The 26,006-nt window shown below is 50.9% G+C and overlaps 1 protein-coding gene across 1 annotated transcript in view; it reads left to right on the top strand.

Annotated features, from left to right (window-relative positions):
* Positions 1 to 26,006, top strand: part of TECTA (tectorin alpha) — a gene marked incomplete at its 5' end in the record, with an annotated part of 113,983 nt that overhangs the window by 28,328 nt on the left and 59,649 nt on the right. The window contains 4 exons of the mRNA XM_079762838.1: positions 1,584 to 2,176; positions 3,425 to 3,998; positions 9,001 to 9,602; positions 18,444 to 19,005. Coding sequence (XP_079618964.1) covers positions 1,584 to 2,176; positions 3,425 to 3,998; positions 9,001 to 9,602; positions 18,444 to 19,005 — 2,331 coding nt within the window. The remainder of the gene's footprint in view (positions 1 to 1,583; positions 2,177 to 3,424; positions 3,999 to 9,000; positions 9,603 to 18,443; positions 19,006 to 26,006) is intronic.

Below are 26,006 nucleotides of genomic sequence, written 5' to 3'. Positions count from 1 at the left end.
TACACACACATATATACACATATATATACATACACACACATATATGTGTGTATGTGTGTGTGTATATATATATATATATATATATATATATATATATATATATTAGAGGTCTGGTGCATGAATTCGTGCATGGGTGGGGTCCGGCCAGCCTGGCCAGCGGGAGGGGACATGGGCGGTTGGCCGGCCTGCCTGCTGGTCGGACTCCTGGTCGAGGGGACAATTTGCATATTAGCCTTTTATTATATAGGATATACACTGAGTGGCCAGATTGTTATGCGTTCAGAGATCATAATAATCTGGCCACTCAGTGTAGTTTATCAGGCCCTCGAGCCCCTGCATGTTGGAATCAACCCAATCCAAACATTCACACAGACTCTGACGTCCTTAAGTAAGAACAGACCGTTTCTAAGGCCAGAGGGGCCGTCAGACGGCACCTGGTTCTAGTTCCAGCCCAGACACAATCTGTTCGGATCGCCAGGCTCTTCCTCATTCCCCATGTTCCAGAGGGTTCATGTTCGCAATCTTCTTTTGGTCTCTTAGAAATTTGATGTTTTCAAATTACTTCTCTAACAGTTCCTTTTTTATTTCTCCTACAATTTGAATGTATTTCCTCCCAAGAATGGGCCATGCCCTTTAAAATCAGAACAACTTATATGCCCATCAGCTGAAGATCTTAAAATAGCTTACTGGTTGTAGGTCACCAAACCTATGTTGAATAACCTACAGTCTGGTTAGGCCGTAACCTGCCGTTTAATTTCAGCCAAGATGGTGGGATGAGAGCCAAAGTCCACAAGTCCGTCCCCAGCTCCATGGTCATTAGGGAAGCAGCTGAGTTTGCTTCCACAGACACAGCCTCCCGCTTCTCCCCCTCTCGGCCCTCGTTCTGGGAGTGAAGTGGCAGGAGAGCTTTCCCTCCAGGCTCCTGCACATGCGGCTCCTGTGCATGCATGTGGTTCCTGTGCATGCGGCTCATGTGTGTGCAGCTCCTGTGTATGCATGTGGCTCCTGCACATGCGGCTCCTGTGCATGCGGCTCCTGTGTGTGCAGCTCCTGTGTATGCATGCGGCTCCTGCACATGCGGCTCCTGTGTATGCATGTGGTTCCTGTGCATGCGGCTCCTGTGCATGCATGTGGTTCCTGTGCATGCGGCTCCTGTGTGTGCAGCTCCTGTGTATGCATGTGGCTCCTGCACATGCGGCTCCTGTGCATGCGGCTCCTGTGCATGAGGCTCCTATGCATGTGGCTCCTGTGTGTGTGGCTCCTGTGAGGCTCCTGTGGATGTGGCTCCTGTATGTGAAGCTCCTGTGCATGCATGTGACCCCTATGCATGCGGCTCCTGTGCATGTGTGTGGCTCCTTTGCACGCACGTGGCTCCTGTGCATGGATGTGGCTCCTGTGCATGTGGCTCCTGTGCATGCATGCGGCTTCTTGCATGCGGCTCCTGTGCACGCAGCTCCTGTTCATGCATGTGGCTCTTATGTGTGTGGCCCCTGTGCATGCGTGTGCTCCTGTGCATGTGGCTCCTGGGATTAGCCCCCGGGTCACTGACCTTGCTGTCCTACTCTCTCCTCTCCCGACACCAGTGTCCACGGTGCAGTGCCCCAGCTTCAGCCACTACTCCGTGTGCACCAGCAGCTGCCCCGACACATGCGCGGACCTCACGGCCTCGCAGACCTGCGCCTCGCCCTGCACGGAGGGCTGTGAGTGCAACGATGGCTTCGTCCTCAGTGCCAGCCAGTGCGTCCCGCTGCACGAGTGCGGCTGCGACTTCGACGGCCGCTACTACACTCTGGGGGAGTTCTTCTGGGCCACGGCCAACTGCACGGTGCAGTGCCTGTGCGAGGAGGGCGGCGACGTGTACTGCTTCAACCGAACCTGCCGTGCCGACGAGGTGTGCACCGTGGAGCAGGGCCACCGCGGCTGCTTCCCCCGGCGCGAGACCGTGTGCCTGCTCAGCCAGGACCAGGTGCTGCACACCTTCGACGGCGCCGCCTTCGCCTTCCCCGCCGAGTTCTCCTACACGGTGCTCAGGACCTGCCCCGAGCAGCCCGAGTACTTGGAGATCGACATCAACAAGAAGAAGCCTGACGGCGGGCCCGGCTGGCTGCGAGGCCTCCGCATCCTGGTGGCCAACCAGGAGGTCAAGATCGGAGGGTTCGGGGCCGCGGAGGTCAAGGTAAGACCCCTGCTGCGCGAGGGTTTCCCGGAGTCACAGGGCGGAGCGTGTTCTGTAGGTCTGCCTGTTTGCCTCTGACCAGGAGTGGATTCTAGAAAGTCAGCGACTCCAAAAACGCAAACATTGTCCACCTACGGGCACCTGATGGGTCTACTGGGTGGAAGGCGGAGTGAATTAGACAGATGTGGCAGGACCAGCCCCTCAGAACAGCAAACACTCACAGGACCTTCCCTATGTGCCAAGCACTGTTCTAAGTGGTATCACACTTATTTATTTATTTAAAATGTTTATTTCAGAGAGGAAGGGAGAAGGGAGAGAGAGAGAGAAACATCAATGATGACAGAGAATATTGATCGGCTGCCTCCTGCAGCCCCACACTGGGGATCAAGCCTGCAACCCAGACACGTGCCCTGATGGGGAATCACACTGTGACCTCCTGGTTCACAGATGGATGCTCAATCACGGAGTCATGAGGGCGGGGAGCAGTATCACATTTAATCCTATCAAGTGTATCTTATTATCTTCATTTTACAGATGAGGAAACTGAGGCACAGAGAGGTTTAGTAACTTCCTCAGGGACACACAGCCACAAGAGTCAAGCCCAGGCGGGCCCTGTCCTATACTGCCTCTCCTGCCTCTAACAGGAATCACATGGGGTGATGCCAAGGGTGCCCACCACGGCACCCCGGCCCCTCGGACCCGGTCTGAAACGCCCAGGATTAGGCATCTATACTTACAGATCGTTAGTTCTAGAAGGAATTTCAGGAATAACCTAGTGCGGCTCCTTGTTTCCACATAAGGACCTTAGAAACGGGCCGCACAGGTACGCAGTGGCCGAGCGGGGAGGGCAGGAGGGGTGGGGGAGCGGCTTCCTTCTCCGTCTGACCTGCATTTCATAACATCACGTGACGTTTCTTTAGGAAACAGAAGTGGAAGCAGCTCGGCACAGGGACGTACTCAAACACACACCCACAGACGAAAGGCCTGTGTGCTCCCCACGGACACACTGGCAGGGCCCGTGCAGTACGAGGACAGGCAGGTGGATGGACACGAGATAATCAGACACACACATGCCCCAGGGGCGGGGCGCGGGCAGAGCCAGGCCTAAAGGGGGAGGAGGGAGCGGGAGTGGGAGAGGCAACAAAGGGACAGAGGTCCTCTGAGAACCCGGCCTCCTGTCCGCGGGCTCCTGCCGGCTTTGGCCTCTGCACGCGGGCCCTGACCCCTGACCGCGGGCGGCCTTTGCAGGTGAACGGCCAGGAGGTGGCGCTGCCTTTCTTCCACCCGTCGGGGAAGCTGGAGGCGCACCGGCACCAGAACAGCACGACGGTGGCGTCGGCGGGCGTGGTGAGCGTGCAGTACTGGGCGTCGGGGCTGCTGCAGGTGCGCCTGTCCACCGTCTACTTCAACTGCACCGGCGGCCTGTGCGGCTTCTTCAACGCCAACGCCAGCGACGAGTTCTGCCTCCCCAACGGCAAGTGCACGGACAACCTGGCCGCGTTCCTGGAGAGCTGGACCACCTTCGAGGAGATCTGCAACGGCGAGTGCGGGGACCTGCTCAAGGCCTGCGGCAACGACTCGGAGCTGCTCAAGCTCTACCGCAGCCGCGCGCGCTGCGGCGTCATCAACGACCCGTCCAACAGCTCCTTCCTCGAGTGCCACGGCGTGGTCAACGCCACCGCCTACTACCGCACCTGCCTCTTCCGCCTCTGCCAGAGCGGCGGCAACCAGTCCGAGCTCTGCGACGCCGTGGCCCGCTACGCCGGCGCCTGCAAGAACGCCGACGTGGAGGTGGGGCCCTGGCGCACCTACGACTTCTGCCGTAAGTGGGCGGGGCGGGGCGGCGGGGGGCGCGGGGCGGGGGTGGGGGGGGCGCTCTCGGCTCCTTCCTGCAGGGGGCGCTCCGAGGCCGTCTAATGCCTGAGCACCTGCCCAGGGGGAAACCTCACTGTCCCCGTGGCTCCTCGCCTTCAGCTGTGTCCAGTCACACAGCAGCTCTGCACGGTGAGCCCGGAGCCACCTTTGTTGTCGTCAATCCTCTCCTGAGGATGTGGTCCGGTTGGCTTTCAGGGAGAGGGGAAGAGAGGGAAATACTGACGGAGAGACACACATCGATGGGTTGCCTCTTGCACGGCCCCAACCAGGGCCTGGCCCGGGAGGAGCCTGCAACTGAGATACGTGCCCTTGATTGGAATCGAACCCGGGACCTTTGGTCTGCAGACCGACGCTCTATCCACTGAGCCATACCGGCCAGGGCACGATAAGCCACCTTTTGGCTGGCGGTTTTATCCCGCTGAGCACCGGTCCTGTCCGGGGACCACGCTTTGTGATGGTTCGCAAGGTGCCTGCTCTCTTGGCAAAGAGGCCCAGAGCGTTGCAATAGCAGGTGGCCATCAGGGCGCGTTCTCGGAGCAGAGAGAGCTGCTCCCTGGGGCGCACTGGACAATGGCTATTACGAGAACCTCACATTGCTGGTCCCCTGAGGCCCTGGCCCCTCTCAGAGGGCAGTGGCTGGAATGGTAGCCGTTAGAACCGACACCAGACACTCTTGGTTATGTGGGAGCCACTGGGAGGAGTCAGGTGGGAAAACAGGAGGAGTGCCTGGGAGGGTGGAGCCCGGCCTGGGGCACCGCCCCTCCCCACCCCCCGCCCCCCCTTTCTCACCCAAAAGCTGGACCCTGAACCAGAACCAAGGCCACTGTTAAGATCCCATCCTCTGCATTTCTTTATTTCTTTCCGTTTTAATCCTTCCTGCCTAGGCTTGTTTATTTTTAAAATTTTTATTTTGAAATAATCTCAAAGTTACAGAAAAGTTGCAAGAACATGTGTATACCTTACACCAGTCGAACCTAGTGTCAGCCCCGTGTGCTTTCCTCTCTCTCTCTCTCTCTCCACTTGAAAATAAGTTGCCTGCAGCATGCCCTTTGTCCTAAATAATTCAGTGTTATTTCCTTACAATAATGAACCTCATTTACAGAATCACCGTTAAGAAAGTTAATGTTGATATCACAATTAACACCCACGTTTCCGTTTTGAAAATCGGCCTAGTGATGTGCTTGATGCTTTTTGACCCCTCGGTGCAGACCCAGTCCGGGACCGCATGTCGCCTTCAGTTTTCGTGTCCCTTTCGCTTCCGTTCCTCTGGAGCGACTCCTTGGCTTCGCTTGCCTTTCCCGACATTGTCACTTTTAAAGGACACGGCCTCCCCCTTCCAAAAGGGGAATGGCCCCCCCGGGCTTGGTATTTCCTCGTGGTTGGGTCCTGCTGTGATCCCCACACAGACTCCTGCGGCGTGCTGTGCGATTCTCCCAGCATCACCTCCCACCAGGGGCGCTGTTCGCCCTCTCCCGTGGGTGACAGCAGATCGATACCCTGGTGTTGTCAGATGTCTCTACTCTGTGGTCATGTTTTTTCTCTTTCAAATCATGAGCCATGTGTGAAGAGACACTTTCAGACCATGCAAGTATCCTGCATGTCATCACACCCCTCACCTTTCAGTGTATCAATCGGTAGCCATGGTTACTAATGGATGGTTTCCAGCTCCATCCCTCCCTCCTTCTCTTTGTCTGCCTTTCATCCATCCATCTATCTGCTTGTCTCTAAGAGGCATCTGTCTCTCTTATCAATATAGATACACAGATCTCTGATTCTTTTAATAATTCATATCTCATATTGCATCTGTCAGTAACTTTTCTGTTAAAACTGTTCCATTCTCGGCCTGTGGGAGTCCCTCATGTTGCCTCCGATGTCCTTGGGGCATGCCTCATTCATTTCCTTACTTTCTGGCATAAAAAATATTCCACACTCATCTCTGAACCGCCCCAGTCCCAGACTAGAATCTGCCATTAGTCCAAGAAGCCCGATTCCTTTTGGGGGGAATGTTTTAGAAAACAAGATCCCGGTGAGGCTTACCCATTGCTATTGGAGTATTCTTGCTTTATCTCCAAGCCTTTCAACAGAGATATCTTAGAGCTAAGAACTAACACACACACACACACACACACACACACGCACACACACACGCACACACACACGCACATGCACACACACACACGCACACACACATCTCTGCTTAAACCTCTGGTTTCTGAGCTTTGGCCACTGGAGGTGCACAGGGCGTGTATGGTGGCTGCAGCCTCGGAAAGGGTAGAGCCGGCGCGCCTTCCCCGCACTTGGGAGGAGCTGGTAGCAGATGCTGGGAGTCCTGACGCTGGAATTCTGGGCGCGTGCTCTTTCCATAAATCCGCCTACAGGGGAAGGGTTCCAGGGTTCCCAGTGACCAGCACATCTAGTCGAACCTTCTCACACGCCCCAAAGCCTTCCTTTTCACCCACTTCCTCCTGCCCTCTGTGCTGTCTCCAGCTTATCTAAGCCGCTCTCTGTTCTTGCTCCAGTCCGCACGGCGTGGACTTGCTGATCTGCCCCAGGCCAAGGGCGCGTCGCTGCCAGGCTGTCCTGTTAGACAGGAGCTCCCACCGGCAGGGGGTGCTCCTGGCCGCACTGTGTGTGAAGTAAGTGCAGCCGGAGGGTGAGGAGTTCTCCTTTCCCGGATCTGGTGGCTACTCACCACCCCTTAGCTGGGCCCGCAGCGCAGGAGGAGGCTCTGGGAAGCACCTCTTATAGAGAGAGACGTGGGACAGAAGCATGGCTTCTTGGGGCGAAAGGCCACGGTTCAAATGAGAGATGTCCTGTAGCATGTCTCGTCCAGACCTGGGGACATGGGTCTGTTCGGGAGAACTGGGATGTCGCCCTTGATTAAGCACATCTCTGGGTACTGGGGGGTTAACCTGGCAGGGTCTTGGAGAACGGGGGTGAGGTTTCCTTTGGATTTAGGGAGACACATCGACCAGCCCTCTTGTTGAAACAGCTCCCAGAGGCATTTCGGGGCCAGGGGATGTTTATTACTTACATGGGTCTGTCCCGGGCTTGCAGACACATCCAGACAACACGGTAAGTCACGAGCGTGACCATACAGATGTCAGGTGATTTGCTGTCGCCATAAACCTGTAGTCAGTGTTACAGCATTCCTAAGCGAGAGACAAATGTGAAGATCCCTCTTACAGACGTATTGAGTCAGTGCTCAGCCCGCCTCGGCTCCGCGCTGTGTGGAGGGCTGGTCGGGGTGCAGGAGGCCTTCAGCCCCGGAAGGAGGAGGATTCTGTCAGCACTCAGTGCAGGGCTGCTGAGCTGGTGCTGTGGGCAGAGCGCTCATTGCGTTCAAGTTAATTCTCAAGTTCCCCTTCGTGTCCCTGGGTTCTGAGACACTTTGGAGGAGTAATCGTATGCACAAGAGCTCAAAAAAGTTTCAAAGGCAAGATCTTCTTCTCCTAGGAGGGGTGGGGACTTTCACAGGCCTTTGGAGTACACAGACTGGTAGGTAGATTTCTTCTGTGCTCCCAGATTTGTCTCTGCCCCAGTCAAATTTTAACAAACTAAAATAATGCAGAGGATGGGAAGGTTACCTGAAACTTCACGATGAGCAGCATGTGCTGTTATTATTCTACGTGCTGAGCTCTGTGACTCAGAGACTTGCTCTAGTACAGACGCTTCTGAGCAGAAGTGCAGGTTGAAATAAAGCGTGGCGAGTGGGTAGGGTTCGGCTTTGTGGAGGCCGCCCAGGGGCTGTCTAGGTGGGGAAGAGTGTGAGCACGGGAGGTAGAGGTGACCATATGCAGAAGGTGGGGAGGAGGTGAAAGAAGCCAGAAGGCAGCCGATAAGAGAGATGAAAGGCAAAGAAGAAAAACAATTAGAGTAAAATTACCTTCACAAAGTCCATCCTTGGTCAAAGGAAGTGCAAAGAAGGGAAAGGGCCTTGAGACTCTCCTGTGGACCTGTTGTGTTCGCTTACTGGTCCTCAGAACAACAGCTAGGTGACCACTGTCCTTTAAGAAAAGCAGAAGCTGAAGCTCAGAGGCAGACCCACAGCTTGTTCTGTTCAGGGTCTTTGCGCCAGGAGACTGAGCGCCGGGATCCAGATTCGGTCTCTCCCCGGTACTTACTGGCAGATTCATCTAAGTCACTGAACTTCCGTCTCCTCATCTGTAAGGCAGGGTGATGAGACTTGCTTTATCTTCTTGGTGATTGGGAAAAGTTGCACTAAAGTGCTTAGGACAGCTCCTGGGATGTAGCAGGAGCCCAACACAGGCTCACAGAGAGCTGAGTGCACTGAAGGAGCACATGGGTGCGGGGTTCACTGAGCCTTTGAGGACCCCAGATGAGGACGCTATGGCTTTTATCAAACTCACTGTGCTGACAAATAACAGAACACACACAGTACACCCATACATGCACACATGTGTACATGCTCTCACGCCTGTTCACATACACATACACACATGCACCCACACATACATACATGCGCACGCTCACGCCCACATATGTACATGCTCACGTACTCACTCACATGCATATGCTCACACACTCACATGCACACACATACATGCATGCATGCACATATACACATGCACACACATGCACTCACATGTATGTGCTCTCACCCACACACGCACATGCTCATGCACACACATACACATATGCACACATGCTCCTGTACACGTGTATGCACATGCTCGCATACACATGCTCACACGTATGCACACGCATACACATGTGCACTCACATATGCACATGCTCTTGCGCATGCACACTCATGTGCACATGTGCAATGCTCTCATACATATATATGTATGTGCTCACATACACATGCTCACACATGCTCTCACACACATGCACACACACATACACACATACATGTTGATGAGTGCACCCGCACTCTGTGACCTCTATCCCCTTCTCAAGCCTGTCTTCTCCTTGACCGCCTGCAGCTCTGGACTGCCCGGAGAACAGCCACTTTGAGGAATGCATGACGTGTACGGAGACCTGCGAGACGCTGGCCCTGGGCCCCGTCTGTGTGGACAGCTGCTCGGAGGGGTGTCAGTGCGACGAGGGCTACGCCCTGCAAGGCAGCCAGTGCGTCGCCCGGAGCGAGTGTGGCTGCAACTTTGAGGGGCACCAACTTGCCACAAACCAGACCTTCTGGGTGGACCTGGACTGCCAGATCTTCTGCTACTGCAACGGCACGGACAACAGTGTCCACTGCGAGACCGTCCCCTGCAAGGACGACGAGTACTGCATGGAGGAGGGCGGCCTGCACTACTGCCAGCCCCGCACCGATGCCTCCTGCATCGTCTCAGGCTACGGCCACTACCTGACCTTCGACGGCTACGCCTTTGACTTCCAGACCAGCTGCCCGCTCATCCTGTGCACCACGGGGAGCAGGTCGAGCGTAGACACAGTCCCCAAGTTTGTTGTCACGGCCAAGAACGAGGACCGGGACCCATCACTGGCCTTGTGGGTCAAGCAGGTGGACGTGACCGTGTTTGGCTACAGCATAGTGATTCACAGGGCCTACAAGCACACTGTGCTGGTGAGTAGTCACAGGCCGGAGCCCGGGACGGGGGTCGTGGGGACAGGAGGACAGGGTCCTGGGTCAGCAAGCCCGGCTGCGGCTGCACGAGGCTGGCTCGGAATCCAAGGAACCCAGAGAGGACGTCAGCGCAGGTGGGGCTGGCGGTGCTGTCTGTCTACAGACTGAGGAGGCTGCGCCTCGGAGAGGAAAAGGTCTTCCCACCCAGGTTCCTATGAGGCAGCAGCTCAGAAGGGGCACCTTTCTCGCTGTGGCGCGTGTTGGGAAGAGCTCAGACCTCGATCCAAATGCCTGCGGCTCCATGGGTGCCCAGGGCGGCCACTCTGTCTGGCAAGGAGAACACGTGCTCCACACAGATTGGGCACCTAACGGGGCCCTGCTGTCCGCTTCCCCTCCTCCCCTCCTTCAGCACCAGAATGATATTCGCCTGCTCTGGCCTCTGACCCCTCTCCCCGTCTCCCTCTTGGCTCTCAAGGGATTGGGGAGCTCAAGAGTCTTGCAAGCGTTCGGAGCCCCGGGCTCTCCCCCGGGCCTGCTCACGAGGCCTTGGTCTCCTCCTTCTGCCCTCCCACCTTGTCATCCCTGGACCATGCGGGGAGGAGCCGCAGAACCTGAGAGTTCCGTGCACGCCTGGGCCCACCTAGGACCCCAGAGGAGCGGTAGGCCCCGCCTCAGCCAAGGCCTTGCTCTGGGCATCACGTGACACAAGCCAGCCCACAGCCTCTGGCTGAGCATTTGGGGGGGGAGGGGGCTGGTTTAGGATGTTCGACTCTCTTCATTACCCTCATTCTTCCCCTACAGCTGGTTACCCTCTCCGCTGTGGCATTAACCATACTGTATTTTCTGTGCTGTTCCTCTCCAGCGCGCTCAGTTCTAACTGTGGGCTTCTTGAGCGCAGGAGTCACACCTAAGGAATCTTTATGTCCAGCGGAATGACACATTTGTCAGTGAGTGAGTGAAGTGACACAAAGGCCTTTCTTCCAGGGTTCCTCTGGCTGTCACGTTGCTGCTGGTCACGTTGACAGCGATCTGGGAGGTTAAATTGCCTCTGGGGCCATTCGAAATATATTGGATTCTTTGCTTTTAGCCACATAAGGTTTACAACAGCTGTCTGGACAGATAAGCTGAGTACAGAACTTCCCTCCAACCCATGGTCGTCATATGTGTTAAACATGTCAGTCGTTTTGCCCAAGTGAGTTGACCTTTTCTCCTCATTTGATGTATCACTACTCTTAGATTTATAATTTTTTATAAATTTATTTATACTCTTACTTTTTATTTTTCAATTATAGTTTACTGTCTATATTATTTTACGTTGGGTTTAGGTGTACAGCATACTGGTTAGAAATACTTCACCAAGTGTTCCCCCGATACTTCCTGCACCCACCTGGCGCCATACAGAGTTCTCACACTCTGACTGGCTGTCCCTGCGCTGAACTTTACACTCTCGTGACTATTCTGTAACTACCAGTCTCTACTTCTCCACCCCTCACCTCTGTCACCCAGCCCACCCCTCTCCTCTGGCAACTACCAGTCGATTCTCTATATGTCTAGTTTGTTCCCTGTTTTTGTTCGTTAGATTCCACAGGTAAGTAAGTTCATATGGTATTTGCCATTCTCTGACTTATTTCACTTACTATAATACCCTCTAGGTTCATCCATGCTGTCGCAAATGCTAAGATTTTATTACTTTTTACCAGCAAGTAGTATTTCATTATATATCTGTACCACCACTTTTTTATCCACTTGTCTATTGATGGGCACTTGGGTTGCTTCCATATCTTGGCTGTTGTAAATAACTCTGCAATGAATATAGGGGTGCATATATTCTGTGTCCGTGGGATACACATATATGCATTTAAGTTATTTGGTTAATCTCTTCCCGCCCACCCACCTCTGCCTTCCCTCTGAGATTTGTCCATCTGTTCCATGCTTCTACGTCTCAGAATCTGTTTTGTTCATCAGTTTATTTTGTTCTTTAGATTCCACAAATGAGTGAGATCATGTGATATTTGTCTTTCTCTAACTGATTTATTATACTTAGCATAATACTCTCCAGGTTCCTCCATGCTGTCTTAAAGGGTAAGAGATTCTTCTTTTTTACTGCTGTGTAGTATTCCATGGTGTAGATGTACCACAGCTTTTTATCCACTCATCTACTGATGGGCACTTGGGCTGTTTCCAGATCTCAGCTATGGTAAATTGTGCTGCTATGAACATAGGGGTGCATACATTCTTTCGGATTGGTGTTTCTGGTTTCTTAGGATGTATTCCTAGAAGTGGGATCACTGGGTCAAATGGGAGTTCCATTTTTAATTTTTTGAGGAAACTCCATAGTGGCTGCACCAGTCTGCATTCCCACCAGCACTGACTAGGGTTCCTTTTTCTCCTCGCCGGCACTTGTCATTTGTTGATTTGTTGATGGTAGCCATTCTGACAGGTTGTGAGGTGATACTTTATTGTCATTTTAATTTGCATCTCTCTGATGATTAGTGACTGAGCATTTTTTTTTCCATATGTCTCTTGGCCATCTGTATGTCCACTTTGGAGAAGTGTCTATTTAGGTCCTTTGCCCATTTTTCAATTGGATTGTTTGTCTACCTTTTGTTAAGTTGCATGAGTTCCTTACATATTGTGTATATTAACCCTTCATCAGATGTGTCATGGCAAATATGTTCTCCCAAAGAGTGGGCTCCCTTTTCATTTTGTTGATGGTTTCTTTTGCTGCGCAGAAGCTTTTTAGTTTGATGTAGTCCCATGTGTTTATTTTTGCCTTTGTTTCCTTTGCCATAGGTCTGTGGTTGGCAAACTGCGGCTCATGAGACACATGCGGCTCTTTGGCCCCTTGAGTGTGGCTCTTCCACAAAATACCACGGCCTGGGCGAGTCTATTTTGAAGAAGTGACGTTAGAAGAAGTTTAAGTTTAAAAAATTTGGCTCTCAGAAGAAATTTCAATCGTTGTACTGTTGATATTTGCTCTGTTGACTAATGAGTTTGCCGACCATTGCCATAGGTGATGTAATCAGTGAAGATACTGCTATGTGAGATGTCTGAGATTTTGTTGGCTAGTTTCTCCTACGATTTTTATGGTTTCATGATTTACATTTAAGTCTTTTATCCATTTTGAGTTTATACTTGTGTGTGATGTAAGTTGGTGGTCTAGCTTCATTTTTTTTGCATGTATCTGTTCAATTTTCCCAGCATCATTTATTGAAAAAACTGTCTTGACTCAATTGCATGCTCTTGCCTCCTTTGTCAAATTTTTTTCTAATAAATCTTTATTGTTCAGATTATTACAGTTGTTCCTCCCTCCCCTCCCCCCGTCGGCTCCTCTCCACCTGGTTCCCACCCCACCCTCTGCCATTAACCCCCACCCCACTGTCCTCATTCATAGATGTATGATTTTTGTCCATTCTTTTCCCACACCCCCGACACCCCTTTCCCCTCGAGAATTGTCAATCCACTCCTTTTCTATGCCCCTGATCCTATTCTATTCACCAGTGTATTCTGTTCATCAGACTTTTTATTCACTTGATTTTTAGATTCACTTGTTGATAGATATGTATTAGTTGTCACTTTATTATTCATAATTTTTGTCTTTACCTTTTTCTTCTTCTTCCTCTTCTTAAAGAATACCTTTCAGCATTTCATATAATACTGGTTTGGTGGTGATGAATTCCTTTAGCTTTTTCTTATCTGTGAAGCTCTTTATCTGACCTTCAATTCTGAATGATAGCTTTGCTGGGTAGAGTAATCTTGGTTGTAGGTTCTTGCTATTCATCACTTTGAATATTTCTTGCCACTCCCTTCTGGCCTGCATAGTTTCTGTTGAGAAATCAGCTGACAGTCGTATGGGTACTCCCTTGTAGGTAACTGTTTTTCTCTTGATGCTTTTAAGATTCTCTCTTTGTCTTTTGCCCTTGGCATTTTAATTATGATGTGTATTGGTGTGGTCCTCTTTGGATTCCTTTTGTTTGGGGTTCTCTGCGCTTCCTGGACTTGTAAGTCTATTTCTTTCACCAGGTTGGGGAAGTTTTCTGTCATTATTTCTTCAAATACGTTTTCTTTTAAAATATATATATATATTTTATTGATTTTTTACAGAGAGGAAGGGAGAGGGACAAAGAGCCAGAAACATCGATGAGAGAGAAACATTGATAAGCTGCCTCCTGCACACCCCCTACTGGGGATGTGCCCACAACCAAGGCACATGCCCTTGACTAGAATCGAACCTGGGACCCTTCAGTCCACAGGCCAACACTCTATCCACTGAGCCAAACCAGTCAGGGCATTCAAATAGGTTTTCAATATCTTGCTCTCTCTCTTCTTCTGGCACCTCATAATTCGGATGTTGGTGCGCTTGAAGTTATCCCAAAGGCTCCTTACACTATCTTCATATTTTTAGATTCTTTTTTCTTTTTGCTTTTCCAATTGGGTGTTTTTTGCTTCTTCATATTTCAAATCTTTGACTTGATTCTTGGGATCCTTTAGTCTGCTATTGGATCTCTGTATATTATTGTTTATTTCAGTCAGTGTATGCTTAATTTCTAGTTGGTCCTTTTTCAAATCCTTGAGGGTTTCACTAAATTAATCGGTGGTTTCTAGAAGATTCTTGAGTAACCTTATAACTGTGGTTTTGAACTCTATATCCAGTAGTTTGCTTTCCTCCATTTCTGTCATTTGTGACCTGTTTCTTTGTCTCCACATTTTGGCTGCTTCCCTGTGTTGATAGAGTGGCTTTGTGTGCTAGGTGTCCTATAGGGCCCAGTGGCTCAGCCTCCCCAGTCACCTGAGGTGGACACTCTTGGTGCACCCCTTTGTGGGCTGTGTGCACAGTCTTGTTGTAGTTAAGCCTTGATTGCTGTTGGTATCACTGGGAGGAATTGACCTCCAGGCCAATTGGCTGTGAGGATCAGTTGTGTCTATGCTGGGAGAACTTCTGTGCTGGAGACACCCTTATTTGGCAAGACTTGCTTCAGTGGGGCTTTGGCACTCACTGAGTCTGCTCCTTCTGTGTGTCTCTTATGGATCTGAAGAGTTGTAATCTGGATGGTCTCTCTCTGACCACTGGGTACACTGGCTCTTGGATCTCCAAGGAGAAAGGCCACCCAGCAGGAGCTACGGAAAGATGTGCAGATTCCTCTCTGTTTGGGGTTTGGAGGTGCCCAGATGAGGCCCAGCTGTGAAGCAATGCAAGCAGCTGTCGATCCTTGGGCCTTCTTTTGGAGGCTCTAGGGCTCTCTGACCGAGCTGCAGTTTGTTAGGTTTCAGATTGCAAAGGGCCAGGACATTCATATGCAAAAGCCTCTGCACACAGCTTGGGTGGGGTTGTAAATTGGGTGGGGCAGGGTCTCAGGGAATCACCAGGGCGGAGCAAACAGCAATGGCTGACCATCAGCCCTGTCTGGAAGAAGTCCTGTGTTTCTGAGTCCCGCAGCCCCGTGCAGGAACAATGATCGCTGCAAGCACCTCTGAGAGAAAGCCACCCTCAAGTTCTGCCCGATGCCAGACAGTCCAGTTTCTCCCCGTATGAGTCTGGGTTCCCAGAGTCTCACCCAGAACTGGAGTTCAGAGCAGTCGGGAGCTTGTGTCTCCCTCCTGATTGAAAAAGACAACAGCGTACCCAGTTGCCAGCCCTTTCCACGCATGCTCACGCCTCCGTACCTCTGCGCTTCACTTCTGCACCTCTGCCCCTCCTCCGAGTCTCAGTGTGCTTTTCTCTTTCCTTCTAGTTGTATAATTTCCACTCAGCCAGCCTTCCCATGGTTTTGGATGATATCCATTTTGTCATTTAGTTGTAGTTTTGAAGTGGTTGTGCAAGGCAGCAAGTTCAGGTGTTTACCTATGCCGCCATCTTGGTTTCCCAGCTCTTTGTCAAATATTAACTGAGCATAATGGCTTGGGTCAATTTCTGGGGTCCCTGTCTTGTGCCAGTACCAGGCTGTTTTGAGTACAGTGGCTTTGTAGTATAACTTGACATTTGGTATTGTGATCCCTCCAACTTTATTCTTCTTTCTTAAAATTGCTGAGCCTATTTGGTTTCATATAAATTTTTGGAGTATTTCTTCTAGTTCTGTGAAATATGCTGTTGGTATTTTATAGGGATTGCATTGAATCTATAGATTGCTTTGGGTGGTATGGACATTTGAATAATGTTAATTCTGCGACATGATATATTCTTCCACTTGTTTATATCTTCCTCTATCTCTTTTTTCAATGTTCTGTAATTTTCTGAATACATGTTTTTTTACATCCTTGCTTAAGTTTACTCCTAAGTATCTTAATTTTTTGTTGCAGTGGTAAATGGGATTGTTTGTTTAGTTTCTCTTTCTGAGAATTTATTATCTTACCTTATAAAATAGTAATATGCAAATTGACCGCACCTTCGCTACACCCAAGCCACGACCACCAGCCAAAGCCATGCCCACCAGCCAATCAGGGTGAGTATGCAAATTACCCAACAAAGATGGCGGTTAATTTGCATACGCTGAGGGAGGGAGGAGTGAAGACTGAAGACAACTTAGAAGGAAGAGGGAGGAAAAGCAGAAAGCAAGGTGGCTGCCAGAGGGAAAGCATGGGCGGAGCGCGGCAGGGCGGAGTGCGGCGGGGCGGAGGGAGCGCGGCGGGAGCACGGCGGGGCGGCGGGAGCGCGGCGGGGCGGAGGGAGCGTGGCGGGAGCACGGCGGGGCAGCGGGAGCGCGGCGGGGCGGAGGGAGCGCGGCGGGGCGGAGGGAGCGCGGCGGGGCGGGGAGCGGCGGAGCGCGGCAGGCGGCAGCGGCGCGCGGGTGCAAGTGTGGTGGCCCCAAGGCTGCGGCAGTGGCAGTGCACGCAGCCGAAGCGGCCGCTTGCAGGATTGAATCCTGCAAATGGGCTACTAGTTGGGGTATAAAAACGCAACCAGTTTCTGGGTGTTAATTCTGTATCCTGCTACATTGCCGAGTTCATTTATTAAACCTGGTAGTGTTTTGGTGGCGTCTTTAGGATTTGCTATGTAAAAAAATAGCATGTCACTTACAAATAGTGACAGTTTTACTTCCTCCTTTCCAATTTGGGCGCCTTTTAGGTCTTCCCTTCTCTGATCTCTGTGGCTAAGACTTCCAGTGCTGTCCTATAGAATAAGATCCTAATATGCAAATCGACCGAGCTGCGGAATGACCGCTTGCTATGATGTGCACTGACCACCAGGGGGCAGACGCTCAGCACAAGGAGCAGCTCCTCTGTTGAGTGTCTGCCCCCTGAGAGGGAGGCGACCAGCAGCAGCGATCGGGGGCGGGCCAGCCAGTGGGTGGTGCCAGGCCGCCAGCCACGGCAGGTGCCAGCAGGGGGGGTAGGGGACCCCCAATCACCCCACTCACTGGTCACCCCCCAGATGGCCCTGATTGCCAGCCAGGCCTACCCTATTTTTTGGGAACAGTCTCTTAGATTTAAAAATTAAAACCTGGCAAGGCCACTCTAACACTGAAAAAACAGGATGATGCAGTGATGACATGCATAAACTCTGGCTTGCACATTTGTAGTCAGCCCTGATTCTGACACTTATAACTGTGTGACAAAGCCAATTACTTAACTTCTCTCTGCTTCAGTTTTTCCACCCATAAGATGGGGAAAATGGTACTACTGCCTCAGAAGGATCATGTTATACAGCCCTTTTTATAATGAGGGCAAAAAAATGTAGCTGCCCATACAACTATGTTACACATAGTAAGATGCCTTTCACCTGTATGAAAAGTATGGTCACTGGTGCATGCAGTGTCCCGGATTGCGAGAGGGATGTCCAACTGCCGGTTTAGGCCCGACATCTGCCGAGGGGTCCTGGATTGCGAGAGGATGCAGGCCGGGCTGAGAGACCCCCCCTACCCCTCCCCTCACCCTCATGCACCAATTTCATGCACCGGGCCTCTAGTGTTGAATAAGAGTGGTACAAGCAGTCATAGGGATGTCTTGTTCTTATTCTTAGGGGAGATGGTTTTAGTTTTTGCCCTTTGAGTATGGTGTTCACTGTAGGTTTGTCATATGTGGCCTTTATTGTGTTGATATATGATCCCTCTATTCCCACTTTGCTGAGAGTTTTTATCAAAAATGGGTGTTAGATTTTGTCTAACACTTTTTTGCGTCTATTATATGATCATGTAATTTTTGTCTTTCAATTTTTTAAAGTGATGTATCACATTTATTGATTTGTGAATATTGCACCAGCCTTGCATTCCTGGAATAAATCCCATGTTGTCATGGTGTACGATATTTTTAATATATTGCTGGATTCAATTTGCTAATATTTTGTTGGGGATTTTAGCATCTATATTCATCAGGGATATTGACTGTAATTCTCTTTCTTTGTAGTGTCTTTATCTGTGTGCCTTTATCTGCAGTGTCTTTATGTATGTGTGGAATTAGGATAATTCTTGCCTCATAAAATGAGCTTGGAAGTGTTCCTTCCTCTTGGATTTTTTAAATAGTTTGAGGAGTAGAGGTGTTTTAGTTCTTCTTTGAAAGTTTGGTAAAACTCCCCTGTGAAGCCATCAGACCAGGGCTTTTGTTTGCTGGGAGTTTTTTTATTACTGCTTCTATTTCATCAGTTATTATTGGCCTATTCAGGTTTTCTGATTCTTCCTGATTCAGTTTTGGAAGATTGTAGTTTTTTAGGAATTTGTCCATTTCATCCACATTGTCCAGCTTGTCGGCATATAATTGTTCAGAGCTGACTGACATAACCCTAAATGCAGAGATTGAATTCAACCTGCTCAAATCACCTTCTTGGATGACCTCTCTGAAGACTAATCATTAGGAGAAGAGCTGGGGGGTCTCTAGAATTCCTCTACTTCAACCCTCTTTCTCTTGCAGGTCAACAATGAACGGCTGTATCTCCCTTTGAAACTGGGACAAGGGAAGATAAATATCTTTTCCTTTGGCTTCCACGTAGTGGTGGAGACAGATTTCGGCCTGAAGGTCGTGTATGACTGGAAGACCTTCCTGTCAATCACAGTCCCGCGGACCATGCAGAACGGCACCTCAGGTTTGTGTGGCCGCTATAACGGCAACCCCGATGACGACCTGGAGCTGCCCATGGGGCTGCTTGCGTCCAGCATCAATGAGTTTGGGCAGAGCTGGGTGAAGAGGGACACCTTCTGCCAGGTGGGCTGTGGGGACCGCTGCCCCTCCTGTGCCAAGGTGGAAGGGTTCTCCAAGGTGCAGCAGCTGTGCAGCCTGATCCCCAGCCAGAACGCGGGCTTCACCAAGTGTCACAGCAAAGTCAACCCCACCTTCTTCTATAAGAACTGCCTGTTTGACTCCTGCATCGACGGGGGCGCGGTGCAGACGGCCTGCAGCTGGCTGCAGAACTACGCCAGCACCTGCCAGACACAGGGGATCGCCGTGACCGGCTGGAGGAATTACACATCCTGCTGTGAGTCCTCCCTTGTCTTGCCTTGTGTCTTGGTTGGTGTGGACGTGCCAGTCTTCCATCTCCGTAGGCGACAGAGAAAGCTGAGCAGAGCAATTTAAGGATAAGCACTTTAGAATTGAGTTTATTGTCTGAAACGACATGTATAACCTCCCAGAGCCTCCATGTCTTTACCTATAAGATTGAGTTAATATCACTTATTTCATATGTTGCTCTGAGGATGAAATAAAATCATTTACTTTTTTCTTTTTAAAAATATATTATACTTTATTATTTTAAAAAACCTTTGTTTTCAGTTATGGTTGACATACAATATCATATTAGTTTCAGGTGTACAATATAGTAATTAGGCATTTATATAACTTACAAAGAGATCACCCAATAAATCTATTACCCATCTGACCCAATACATACTTATTACAATATTTTTTACTATATTACCTTTGCTATAATTTACATCCCCTTGACTATTTTGTAACTATCAATTCGTACTTTTTAATCCCTTCTCCTTTTTCACCCATTCCCCCAAACTCCCCTCCCATCTGGCAACCACCAAAATGTTCTCTGTATCTATGACTTTGTTTCTGATTTGTTTGCTCACTTATTTTGTTTTTGAGATTCAATATATTAGTGAAATCTTAGTTTTTTCTTCCTCTGTCTGATTTATTTCATTCAGCGTAATACACTCTAGGTCCATCCATGTTGTTACACATAGTAAGATTTCATTCTTTTTATGGCAGCATTATATCCATTGTACATATGCACCATTTATTCTTTAGACATTCATTTATTGATGGACACTTAGGTTGCTTTCATATCTTTCATATTTTAAAAACTCTACAATGAACATATGGATGCATATGCTTTTGAGTTGATGTTTTGGGTTTCTTTTGGATATAATACCCGGAAGAGAAATTGCTGGGTTCTTCTTTGTTCCTTTTTATAGATTTTGTTGTAAAGTCTGTTTTGTCTGGTATAAGTATTGCTACCCGAGCTTTTATGTTTGTTTCCAATTGCATGAAATATATTTTTACATTCATTTACTTTCAGTCTGTGTGTGTTTTAGTCTGAAGTGGGTCTCTTGTAGGCAGCATATGTAAGGGTCTTGTTTTCTTATCCATTCAGCTACACTATGTGTGTGTTTTTATTGGAGCATTTAATCTTTACATTTAAAGTAATTGTTTACAGATATATAGTTATTGCCACTTTATTGTTCATATTTTTCATCTTTTTCTTCTTCTTAAAGAAGACCCTTTAACGTTTCATTACTGGTTTGGTGGTGATGTACTCTTTTAGTGTTCTATCTGGGTAGCTCTTTGCCTGTCCTTCAATTCTAAATGAGAGCTTTTCTGGGTAGAGTAACCTTGATTGCTTCTCCTCACTTTGAATATTTTGTGCCAGTCCCTTCTGGCCGGCAAAGTTTCTGTTGAGAGATCAGTTGGAAGCCCCTTGTAGGTAACTAACTGCTGTTCTCTTGCTGCTTTTAAAATTCTCTCTTTGTCTTTAACCTTTGGCATTTTAATTATGATGTGTCTTGGTCCGAAACTTTGGGTTCATCTATTTTGGGACTCTCTACACTTCCTGTGCTTATATGCCTATTTTCTTCACTGTATTAGGGAATTTTTCATCATTATTTCTTCAAATAGGTTTATAATTCCTTGCGCTCTCTCTTCTTCTGGGACCCCTATGATGCAAATGTTGGTACAATTGATGTTGTCCCAGAGGCTCCTTAAACCATCCTCATCTGTTTTTTTTAAAATATGCATTTATTGATTTTAGGGAGAGGAAGAGAGAGACAGAAACATTCGTGATGAGAGAGAATCATTGATCGGCTGCCTCTTGCACGCCCCCTGCTAGGGATCAAGCCTGCAACCCCAGGCATGTGCCCTGACCGGGAATCAAACCTGTGCTATCTTGATGCATGGGTCAGTGCTCAACTACTGAGTCACACCAGCTGGGTCAACCTCATCATTTTTCATTGTTTCCTTTTTGCCATTCTGCTACCTTATCTTCCAGATTGCTGATTCTGCCCTCTGCTTCATCTAATCTATTGCAGATTTCCTCTAATGTATTCTCCATTTCAGTTATTGTATTTTTTCATTTCTGACTGGTTCTTTTTATGTTTTCTATCTCTAATTTTATGTTTCCTATCTCTTGTTGTTGAAGTTCTCACTAGATCATTGAACTCTGCATCTGGTAGATTGCTTGTCTTTATTTTGCTTAGTTTTTGTTTTTTTTTCTGGAGTTTTGTTCTGTTCTTTCATTGAGGACATGTTTCTGTGTCTCCTCATTTTGACTGTCTCTCTGTGTTTGTTTCTATGTATTAGGTAGAGCTGCTACATCTCCTGTGCTTGGTAGAGTGGCCTCATGTAGTGGCACAGTCTCCCTGGTCACCTGAGCCAGGTGTTCCAGATGTATCCCTTGTGTGGGTGTGGGTGCCTTTCTGTTGTAATTTATGCTTGGTTGATCTTGGCTGACTGCTCAGGATGATTGTTTGTGAGGACTGGTCATGACTACAGCAGAGTAGTTGGGTAGGGGCTGACCCTATGAAGCAGGATTCACTTCAGTAGGGCTCTGGTGCCTGCCCTCTGAGTGTGTCATTTGTGGAGGTGGTGCTCTGGTGTGGTTTAAATCTGGCCACTCTGTGTTGGTTCTGGGGCCTCTTGGTAGGGGCTCTGGTGTAGGCCAAGGTCGGTTGCTGCCTGTGCCCTGCTTGGGGCCACTTGGTATAAGCCATAAAGTTATCTGCAGATGGTTGCCACTTGTCCTGGGTTTGCAGGTGCCTGGAGAGCCTAAGCTGTGAACTGAGGCTGCAGCTAGTGCCAGGCTGAGGGCTGCATAGCAAGACATATGAGGCATGCTGAAGCCAGATGCTGCTTGTTTGGGGTTTGTGAAACTTTGAGAGATTTTAGGAAAATCTCACAACATGAACCAAGATAGCCTGTTTGTATGGAAAAGCCACTGGAAGCAGCGTGGGTGGACCTGCAAGTTGGGTGGGGCAAGGTCTCAGGGCGTCACCAGGGCAGGACAAACAGTTTTAGCTAGGTTAATGGAGATTCAGATACGATGCCCAAATGTGAGTGCAGGCTGGGTGGGGAGAGGGATCCACAAAGGAACAATGGATTATGTCTGGGACACTTATGTCTGGGACAGAACTACTTCCGTCCTCGTCCCGAAACCAGACAATTCAGTTCCTACCCGTATGTCCCTGTCAAGCTGCTGCCCCAGCGCTGGAGCTCGGAGTGAGTGAGTCTGAGTAAGTCCATGTGTGAGCCCTTTAAGAGGAACTGCCTGGGACTCCAGCAGCCTCTGTCTCACTCAGCCACAATCCCTGCTGGTTTTCACAGCCAGAATTATGGGGACCTCTCTTCCCAGCACTGTAACCTTGGAGCCTGGTGTGGGACTGGGACTCCTCCCTCCTCAGGGGAGCTCTCTGCCGCTGGGATGTCCCTCCCGATTCTTATCTGCCACAGGTGGGTGTGGGACCAGCTCCTTCTATCTGTCTTGATGTGGCTTCTTCTGTATATCCTTAAGTTGTAGGACTTCAGGAAGTTCTGAATGATGGCTGTTCAGTTGTAATTTTTATGTGGTCGTGAGATGCGGCAAGCACAGCATTTTCCTGTTCCACCAGCTTGACCCAATCTTACCTTATAATAGAGAAATATGCAAATTGACCGCACCTCCGCTATGCCCATGATTGGGCCAGCGGAGGCTGAGGGCGGGACTCCGGGTGGCCTGTCGACCGTTGATAAAATCAAGATGGCGGTGCCCAGTGGCTGCGCCCGAGCCGCTGCTCCCCGGGGGTGCCTGGGGTGATCGGCACCCCGGGGGGCGTGGCCGCGCCCGTGACCGCTCCCTGGGGGTGCCTGGGGTGATAGGCACCCCGGGGGGGGGCGTGACCACGCCCGTGCAGCTGCTCCCCGGGGGTGCCTAGGGTGATCGGCACCCCGGGGGGGCGTGGCCGCGCCCGTGCCCGCTCCCCGGGGGTGCCTGGGGTGATCGACACCCCGGGGGGGCGTGGCCGCGCCCCTGCTGCCGCTCCCCGGGGGTGCCTGGGGCGATCGGCACCCCGGGGGGGCGTGGCCGCGCCCGTGCTGCCACTCCCCGGGGGTGCCTGGGGTGATAGGCACCCGGGGGGGCGTGGCCACGCCCGTGCCCGCTCCCCGGGGGTGCCTGGGGTGATCGGCACCCCGGGGGGCGTGACCACGCCCGTGCAGCTGCTCCCCGGGGGTGCCTGGGGCGATCGGCACCCCGGGGGGCGTGGCCGCGCCCGTGCCGCTGCTGCCCGGGGGTGCCTGGGGCGATCGGCACCCCGGGGGGGGGCGTGGCCGTGCCCGTGCCGCTGCTCCCCAGGGGTGCCTGGGGCCATCGGCACCCTGGGGGGGGGCATGGCCGCGCCCGTGCCCGCTCCCTGGGGGTGCCTGGGGCAATCGGCACCCTGGGGGGCGTAGCATGGGGGCATGGCCGCTCCCCAGGGGTGCCTGGGGCGATGGGCACCCCCGGGGGGCGTGGCATAGGGTCGTGGCCGCTCCCCAGGGGTGCCTGGGGCGATCGGCACCCCCTGGGGGCATGGCAAGGGGGCGTGGTCGCTCCCCAGGGGTGCCTGGGGCGATCGGCACCCCGGGGGTCGTGGCCACGCCGCTGCCATTGCTCCCCGGGGTTGCCTGGGGAGATCGGCACCCCGGGGGGGCGTGGCCGCGCCCGTGCCACCGCTCCCCGGGGGTGCCTGGGGCGATCGGCACCCCAGGGGGCGTGGCATGGGGGCGTGGCCACTCCCTGGAGGTGCCTGGGGCGATCCGTGTGAGAGGGATGTCCCATATTAGAGAGGGTGCAAGCTGGGCTGAGGGACACCCTCCCCAGTGCACGAATTTCGTGCACCGGGCCTCTAGTCATTTATATAAAACACAGAGCCTGCCTGGGTGGTGTGGCTCAGTGATTGAGCATCAACCAGGAGGTCACATGATTCCAGGTCAGGGGTGCACAGGAGGCAGTGATCAATGATTCCCTATCATCATTGATGTTTCTATTTCTCTTTCCCTCTCCCTTCCTCTCTGAAATCAATGATATTTATATTTTTTCAAATTCTAACAAAGGACCTATAGGGAAAGAGTTAGTTAGTAGGTTAGTTAGTTAGCTCTAGAACCTCATGTGCCCATTGTTTACTATTAATATATAGGCTTTCTCTAGTGTGTTAGTCTATCTATTTGATTCATATATGTCATGTATCAGACTTTGTGCTTATGACACACTGCAAGGTGTTGAAAGCATTAGAAACAGACTGAGAGCCCCTGGATTCTAGCCTTGCTCTATCCTTGGAGCATTTTGCTTTTCCTCCCTGGTTCTTAGTCTACCCTCCTTCCCAATAATCCTATCTAATAAAAGAGTAATATGCAAATTGACCATCACTCCAACACACAAGATGGCTGCCCCCATGTGGTCAAAGATGGCTGCCCCCATGTGGACACAAGATGGCCACCACAAGATGGCCAGCAGGGGAGGGCAGTTGGGAGGGACCAGGCCTGCAAGAGAGGACAGTTGGGGGTGATCAAGCCTGCAGGGGAGGGCAGTTAGGGGTGACCAGGCCAGCAGAGGAGGGAAGTTGGGGGCAACTGGGCCTGCAGGGAAGGGCAGTTGGGGGGACCAGGCCTGCAGGGGAGAGCAGTTGCGGGGGGGACCAGGCCTGCAGGGGAGGGCAGTTAGGCATCAATCAGGCTGGTATGGGAGTGGTTAGGGGGTGATCAGGCTGGCAGGCAGAAGCGGTTAGGGGCAATCAGGAAGGCAGGCAGGCGAGCAATTGGGAGCCAGCAGTTCTGGATTGTGAGAGGGATCCCAGATTGGAGAGGGTGCAGGCTGGGATCAGGCCTAAAAGGGCAGTCAGACATCCCTCGAGGGGTAAAAGGGCAGTCAGAAATCCCTCGATGAGATCAGGCCTAAAAGGGCAGTCAGACATCCCTCGAGGGGTCCCAGATTGGAGAGGGTGCAGGCTGGGCTGAGGGACACCCCCCCCCCCGTGCACAAATTTCGTGCACCGGGCCTCTAGTGCTGTGATAAAGTCGTTGCCTACACCTTTTATGCTACAGAAACGCCAGGAGGATAACATTAGGTCGTTGACAGCACAGCAGCACGTTTTATGCATGCTAAATGGTATTCTTCTACCAGTAGCTTGCTCTGGGACAGTCCCTGTGCTGAACACTTCATCAGCATCATCTTATTTATTCTCTTCAGTGACCCAATGAGTTGGCAAAAACCCGAGACTCTGAGGAATTACGTAACTTGCCTAAAGTTATACTATCTCAGTGGCAAAGTCTGAATTTGACCTTTTTAACCCCAAAGCTTATGCTCTCAATCCATACCCTATACTGGTATACTATGAACTGAAACAATTTGCCTTCATCTAACACGTTGTACTAGGAAAAAGCTGGAGGAGAAACTACTATTGGTCTTGGGCTGATCTGCCTTAGAGTTTTCCCATCTCAGTCTCCTTAGCTACACCAATTTCTTTTTAGACCTAGCTGCATAAAGAGGCCACAGATGGATGCCGAATGCTGGGGCTCTAAATACGTGATAGGCCTGGGTCCCGGAGAACAAACTCCCTTTGCTTCTGGAGAAGGAGATTTGGATGAAAACCCAGAAACAGTGCCATAGTTTAATGCTCCGCAGTTCATTTATATTCCACATAATTAGGCTCGTGTAGCGCGTGGGAGGAAAGGGGGAGAGGGAGAGAAATGTGTTCATAGAATTTCATCTAGAATCGGCCCCCGAGTGAGGCGCTGGAGTCGTGATGCCAGGAGTGACTGGCACACTCATTGCCTCTGCAACAAAAAGCCAGCGGCCAGGTAACCCCGGAGCCGCTGTGGGTTCATCGGGTCAGCACCAGGCCGTGGTGCTGGGCCCTGAACGGGTGCACGTGCGGAAAGGGTTTTGAGGACACTGCTTGCTCCATCTTGAGACCCACTGCAAGGAGCCCCTTTCCCTGCCCCCGGGGCTGGGCCGAGCTGCCCTCC

The sequence above is a fragment of the Cnephaeus nilssonii genome (assembly GCF_951640355.1).
Source record: "Cnephaeus nilssonii genome assembly, chromosome: 22".
In the NCBI taxonomy this organism is placed as follows: Eukaryota; Metazoa; Chordata; class Mammalia; order Chiroptera; family Vespertilionidae; genus Cnephaeus; species Cnephaeus nilssonii.
This window is presented reverse-complemented; position numbering and strand designations above follow the sequence as displayed.